General features: G+C 47.3%; 1 protein-coding gene across 1 annotated transcript; it reads right to left on the reverse strand.

Annotated features, from left to right (window-relative positions):
* Positions 1-5,890: 5,890 nt before the first annotated feature.
* On the reverse strand, positions 5,891-6,495 carry LOC102520209 (interferon omega-1-like). The gene has a single exon (XM_006172476.2). It carries the CDS (start codon positions 6,493-6,495, stop codon positions 5,908-5,910), a length of 588 nt encoding a protein of 195 aa, XP_006172538.2. The 3' UTR covers positions 5,891-5,907.
* Between the last annotated feature and the right edge of the window lie 726 nt (positions 6,496-7,221).

A 7,221-nucleotide genomic window follows, 5' to 3' on the forward strand; every position in this document is an offset into this window, starting at 1 on the left:
ATATGAGCAAGCATTGGGCTCCTGAAACCTTCTCCTGAAGGCCTGTTCGGCAGTTTTCCGCAGAGCCCAGGGTGCCTCCTTCCTGATCTCCACCCTGAACTCCTTTTAGGGCCTGTTGCAGGCTAGAGGTTGCAGGCCAATGTTTAACCCAGGCAGAGGTAGATTCCAAGTGCCCACATGACTCCCGACTTGAGAAGGCAGACGCAAGTGCCAGTTTTTATGCCAGCAACCTGAAGGCTTCCTTTCTTAAAACTCTCAGCGATTTGGGAGTGCAGGGTCAATTCTGGTCTTTATTTAACATTTTTCATTTGTTGTTCCTTTTGTACATTGTACAATTTCATTTATTTATGTTGCAGTAAAATATTGTTTCTGTTGTTCCGTCGATTTGATGCCTGCTCGCAATCAATGCTTGAGGGAAGATTTTCCTTCCTTTACCCTTATATTAACCCAGGAAATAGTTCTGAATTCATTTTATGATCATTCCTAGCTAAAAATTTAGGAAAGTCCCATTTCTCCAACCCCTCTACCCCATGTGTACTTCTTCTTTCAATTAAAAATTTTTAATTGAAGTAGAGTCAGTTTACAATGTTATACCGTCCTACAGCATAATACTCAGTCATACATACACGCCCGTCCATATTTCTGAACCGATTTCCTAGTCTTTCAGAGTGTTTTTTTTTTTTTTCAAGTCGGTGTTTTAAACTAGTATTCCCAGAGGTGATCTGAGAATAACTGAGGATGAGGGACAGGACTACTTACCTCCTTCAGATGCCTCACACACAACAGCCGTTTTTGTCAGACAGCTCTTCTAGCTACTGGGTGTCTGCAAAATACACCACATGCTGTAAGATTTCTCTCCATACTATACCAGGCACTGTTCTAAGTGTGGAGACCTGGGCTCTGCTCCCTCACAGTCCCGCGGGCAGTGCGGCTCCTGGAGCTTGCATTTGAGGGCCTCCCCGTGCAGACCCCTGACAGTGTGACGGGAGCTGCAGCCAGAGCCACTCTGGGCTGGGCTGGGCTGGGCTGGGCTGAGCGGGGACCGGACAGCTTCCTGGGTGTTGTATTCATGCTCCAGGCAGCTGTCATTCACTCTGTTCTCTCTCAGCCTGTATTTTGCAAACTTTATTTCATTCCATCTTTATAATTTCCCTGGTGACCAGCGCTAAACTTGTCTTGATGTTTTGAAAGACGCAATGAAAGTCACCAGTCATTTAAGTCAGGAGGCACAGCTTTTGTCAGAGTGGAGGCTCCTGCTGCTCCCAGGCCCTCCTGGTCATCAGCTGTGAGCCCTTGCCCTCAGCTGCCCTGATGCTGCTGGGGCCTCCTTCATCCTCACCCTACCTCTCATGTCTGTCTTCCCGGCTCCCTGGACCGCAGTCACCGTCCCTGTCTTCCTCTCCTGGAATCCACATTGCCAAGCACATTGTCACATATGTGTGCAGTTAGCCTACGTGGTGACAAAATGAAGAGAAGGTTATGGATTAAACCTTGCTGTTAACATTATGCCCCTATTATACATAGACAGTGTCCAGAAACGTGAGCTATGACTTCTGTAAAGACATGCGGAGGATTCAAATCTAATGCCTTAGACCGTAAAAGGGAAATGCAGAGAGGTGAGGCCACTTGTATTTTGGTGCATTAGGAGGCGTGAAAATACAGTAAACTATTTTCTATGACATTTTCTTATGGAAAATAGCTATAATGGGATATTATTATAGAATAATATCTGATATATTGTTAAAGTAAATGTCTAAGTATTCTCATTAAAATTTTGAAAAAGATGGATTGAGACTCAGGTTTTCTTTCTTGGGTCTAATTCAGGCAAACATATCCTATTGGATTGATATTCTGTCATTTTCCATGACTGTGTTTAACTTCCAGCGTAACAATACATACGAGGTATTGAAGCTGTGACATTATCTTCTGCTGAAAAATGGAAGAGAAACTGGAAAAAGTGGAAACAAACATGGGACAAGCAGAGAAACGACAAGCCTTGTTCCGTTGAAGACTCTCCCGTGCAAGAAGGTGCTCAGAGGAGCTGGGTGAAGGCTGCACAAGCTGATCAGCTACATCACCAGGCTCAGCAGGGGCTGCCAGCCTCCTCACTGAGGACCTGCAGGGGCGGTGCTCTCCTCCAGGTCTGTCCACACCCTTAGCTGTACCCCGGCCCAGAAGCATGGCCCGCCAGAGCCGGAGACCGTCACAGTTCTGCACCAATGAGAGACTCTTCCTTGTTTCCCTGCCTGGAGGACGAGCATGTTTCTAGTTCCCCCAGAACCAGCTGGACAGCAGCCGGTTCCCAAGCGCTCAGGCCACCTCTTCTTTCATGAGATGCTCCAGCAGGCCTTCAGCCTCTTCAGCCCAAACAGCCTAAATCCCTCACTGGGCTGCATCAGCAGAGGGAGGCTCTGGAGACCAGGCTGGAGCAGGAGGTGGGGAGGAAAATACCCCCTGGGCAGTGAGGACCTCCAGCCAGACTTTGAAGAGCTCCTTCCAAGACCCCGCTCGATGTGGGAAGAAAGCACAGAGCTGCTGTGCCCGGGACTCTGTCAAACTGGAAGATGAGAAAGTCAGTATGTGCTCTCTCTGTGTCATCATCTCCGAGAAAACCCCGGAGCTGGAAAGGAGACCTGCGCGCAGCCGTTCACCACTGAGTCTTAGTGCCTCCCATGTGGCCTCAAGCGGGTCAATATTCACACAGTTCAAGGCCCTTTGTTCTTTAGTTGTAAATGCACTGAGTCATCCCGGCAGATTGTTTTGGCAATACTTAGAGGAAACTATACTTGAATTGAGAAACTCTGCGTTTTAAATTTGTAATAAATAGACATTTTTTTCTATGATGATTGTTGTATTTATGAATTTCTTCATCGCATTGTATGCTTCAGCTTTATGGTCTTGTTTCCCTTGTCTATGGGGGTTCAAAGGTATATTTAAATGTAGTTCTTACTGATACTCTTAAAGATATACAAAGTGTCCTTAAACCTTGAATCTGCCTTAAAATCCAAGTGGAACATAGTTTTATTCATCTCATTGAGTTTTAAAATAATTTCAGTTATCTCTGCACCCAGCAATTGACTTGTGAGTACAATGGTAGATAAACTCTTCTTCTTAAGAAAGAAGTACTACTTCTTAAATAGGGCACTTTGGCAGAGAAGACAGGCCTTAAAGAGGTAAGATAAATAGGAGGGAGCCTTTCTAGGGCTATAAGGAGATGCACAAGGCATGTTGTAGCAACAGGGGCGATTCAGTTTCCTGGAGGACACATGTCTAATGCTTGTCGATTGAATTTCTGTCCTTGTGGTGAAAGAGAACTGAAGCGAAGTCTATTTATAGGCTCATGGAATTTAAGCTTCCAGCCAATAAGTAGTGACCTACCCCTTTGTCTTTGTTGGCCTGTGCTGGTGCCAGACACAATGAAAGGGGTAGACGTGCTGCCTGCCTTCACAGAACTCCCCGTTTGGTGAGGATGTGTGCAACAGAGCAGTGAATGGAAGGAGGCTGATGCTGTGATAGAGAAAGTACGGGATGCTGGGAGCACGTGGGCCTTGCATGGGTCATGGAATGTTTCCAGAAGAGCAACTAATGGGGGTACAGCTCAGGGGAGAGCATTTGACTGCAGAAGAAGCAACTGGTGTGCTGGCATCTCAGGGGTGTGCAGGGATTCGCCAGGTAATTGCATGACGGTCAATTGTGGACATGGTATGTGGAGATGTTCTGGGGTAGGAGGTAGCTATTGGGTTTGGAGATAATTACAAATGTTTGGAGATGAGACTCTTGGCTAAGACATGCATACGGAAGTCGTAATCCTAGAGATGACACTTGGGACTGTTTGGGAGGTGGGACTCTGTGCAGAGGAGATGAAGTGTGGGAACTAGCATAGACTCTTGAGGAACCCCGCCATTCCCTGAGAGGAGAGGGAGTGGTCCACAAAGGAAGGGGAGGAGGAGGAGCAGAAAAGCAGAGGATGGTGGTGACGTAGGAACCAGATGTAGGTCAGACTTTAAAATGGTCGTGGGAACACGTAGGCGTCCGATACTTCTGAGATGTCCGCCGACAGCTGCCTGACAAGTCATCTCTGAGTTAGGCAACATGTAGTTTAGTGTAAACCTTGGCCGAGCAGTTTCAAGAGAACAGGGAGGCTGAAGCCAGATTATAGCAATCGGAGAAACGTGGTGCATGTGAACAACTAGAGAGACCAAGAGTCCAGAAATGTAGCGCTGCCCTTGGACCACAGTGAAGCTGAGCAGCCCTCCTCCACTCAGCAACGCGCGCAGAGCTGTCTCCACCGCGCCCCGCCGGCCGGGAGGGGGCGCGCGAGCTCGCCGTGCCGGCCCGACAGGCACCGCCCACCCCGCGGGACCCGCCTGGGCGTCCCGCCCCCACGGACTCGGGCGCTGCGGCCACGGGGAGGACGTGGGGTTCGCCGCGGGCAGGAGCCCCGGCCGGGCCCCCGCGAGCGCGTGGGGGCGGCGAGAGCGGTGAGTCGGCTTCCTTCTCGGGCCTCCCGGTCCCCGCCGGCCGCGGCTCCGCCCAGAGCCCTTCGTTTTCCGCACCTGCCCGCGCCCGTCCTTCCCTTCCTGGCAGGAGGCTTTGGCCCGAGCGGTTCACACCCGCGTGGGTTTCTTCGGGGCTTGACGGCTCGGTAGCAGGGCGTGTTGTGCTGTGTTCTCAGACTGAGGAATGTTTCTGAGGAGAAACACAGTTCAGGGAAAGGAATCTACATTCTGGACTAGATATTGGGACCCTCCGAGACTTAAAGGGGCCCCGGGTGATGAAAGGGAAAATGTGTGTGTGTGTGTGTATCTATGATTTCATTTAATATAAATGTTTAATATCTCCTACACTGTTAGTTGTTGAAAAAGCTTTAATTTAAAGTAAGTACACGAAATCTGACAGTAATCCTATGGAACATTATTATTCCTGTCCCCTATGAAAGATGAGAAAACTAGGGCATGGTATTTTGTTGTTTCTCAGGGTCATACAGTTATTAATAACAGAGCTGGGATCCAGCCCCATGTCCCCGGCTCCTTCTACCTGAGGTTTTGAAAATCCTCGAGCTCTCCTTTCACTTTTGCTCTCTTCCTGTGGCTTCCAGTGTAAGAGAACCTTGAAGCTAGAAAGCAGCACAGAAGAGAGCATGTGTGATGGGCAGTAAGTTGGAGGGAGCGAAGTTACTGGATAAGGAGTGAGCGACAGAAGCAGGACTGGGGAGCAGGTGCGAGGAAGAGGAAGAGCTGGCAGCAGCAGCAGCCGATCAATACCCTATGTGTTCCAACTTCACTGGAGGAGTGACACCTCTCAGATGTTTACCTACCAACCACTCTTTGGTAACTGGATATAAATCAGTGACACCTGTGACATAAGGACTATACATTTATCGTAATTTCCAGGACTCCTCAATTCCGTGGAATTCCACTATTTGAAAAGCAGTTCCTAGAAAGTGGTAGAACTGTTCCATAAGATATAATGGACAAATAGTATTCTGAGAGAGATTTCTATAGAAAATATATGGTTTTAGGTTTTCAGAATTAAAAAATAGCTCAACAAGTTTTCTTTCATAGAATTTAATAAATAAAACAAGATGCAAACTTAATGAAGTTGTAAGGTGAGCATATTTTTAAAATTTTAACACAATGTAACATCTATATGAGAATATATATATATCTAAGTTGCAAGAATAAATATAAATAAATAAAGAAGAATAAATAACAGGGAAGTCAGTGCATGGGGACTGATGATCCTTTAGCTCAGTAATTTTACTGTATCCTTGCTTATTACTTTAGACAAAGTATTAACTGAGTTAATTCAATAAATTCTGTGGCTAAAGCAAAAATAAGAGTCTTTTGAAATGACTACAGACCAATGTGCAAGGGTGACATTGAATCTCGGTCAGGGAGAATCATGTCAATGTGACCCCAGGTCTCCATCATTAGTTCTTAACCTTTCTTGCAAGTTGGTTAATGAAGAGAAGGATCTCATGATTTCCAGTCGGACAATTTCCCAGGCACAGTCAGTGTATTTCTTCTCTTTCAGGTAGAGATGGATTCCCTGGAAGTAGCTCTTCAGCACCAGTGTAGGGCCTGCCCTTCCCTGGGCAGAGTCTTGCTCTCCCATCACCTGCACCAAACAGGTGTCCAAGTCCTCCAGCTGCTGATGGAGTCCATTGCGGAGTTTGTCCAGGAGGGTGGTGTCCCAGGCAGCAGAGGAGCGCTCTGCGTGGATGAGGTCGAAGATCTGCTGGAGCATCTCATGGAGGACAGAGATGGCCTGGGCCTTCTGGAGCTGGCTGCCATCCATCATCTCCTGAGGGAAACGGAAGTCTTTTCTGTCCTCCAGGCAGAAGAAAGGGGAGATTCTCCTCAATTGGCCTAGAAGCACGAAGTTCTGCCTGCTAACCAGCACGTGGTTCTGTGGCAGGTCACAGCCCAGAGCCCCACCAGGGCCATAGCTGGACAGTAGCAAGGCCATCAGTAGAGAGGGCACAGAGGCCATGTGGCAAATGAGGTGCTGCTGGCCTGGCTGAGACGGGTGTCTTGGTGAACGTTGGAGGTAGGTTCTCTGATGACATTCTTTCTAAGCAAGGCCATTAAATACGGAGATAGTAGTTTTCATTTTCTGAATATTTTTCTACACTTTCACTTCCTTTTTTGATTTCCATTCATAGATTCTCAATATGTTCTAGGAAGATGTCATCAATCTAACCTAATAATTTGCAGGAAGTTTAATTTTCCCAGTAAATATCAGATATGCCCATCCAAATAGGTATTGATCAGTCAGGTGAGCAAGGTCATTGTCGTCAAGTCAGAAGCGCTGTATGTATGTAAACACACACATCCTCTCTGTCTCTGTCTCTGTCTCTCTCTATCTCGTACATAACTATTGCTCTTCTCTGTTTCAGGAACACATTTCTCGCCCTGATCTTAGGCTGTTTTCACCCCCTTACTTCACACAGGGAAGCAGGTCCCCGCAGCCTTGTGGTTTCTCTGTGTGTTTAGGTATTTAACAGATCACCTCTGGGAGTGAAGCTCTTTGAAACTAGAGTTGGGTTTTATTTACCAATTGATTTACAAAAGAGGCTGATGATAATCAACGAATGAGCTTCTCTGATGTTTCTCTTCCTTCTGGAACACGTTCGTGCAGGTGCATGTGGTTGTGCTGCAGGGGACCACGGGGTCAGGACAGTGACAGACGCCGCCCTTTCTTTCCGCCGTTTTCTTA

Source organism: Camelus ferus, unplaced genomic scaffold (assembly GCF_009834535.1).
Source record: "Camelus ferus isolate YT-003-E unplaced genomic scaffold, BCGSAC_Cfer_1.0 contig2602, whole genome shotgun sequence".
Lineage (NCBI taxonomy): Eukaryota > Metazoa > Chordata > Mammalia > Artiodactyla > Camelidae > Camelus > Camelus ferus.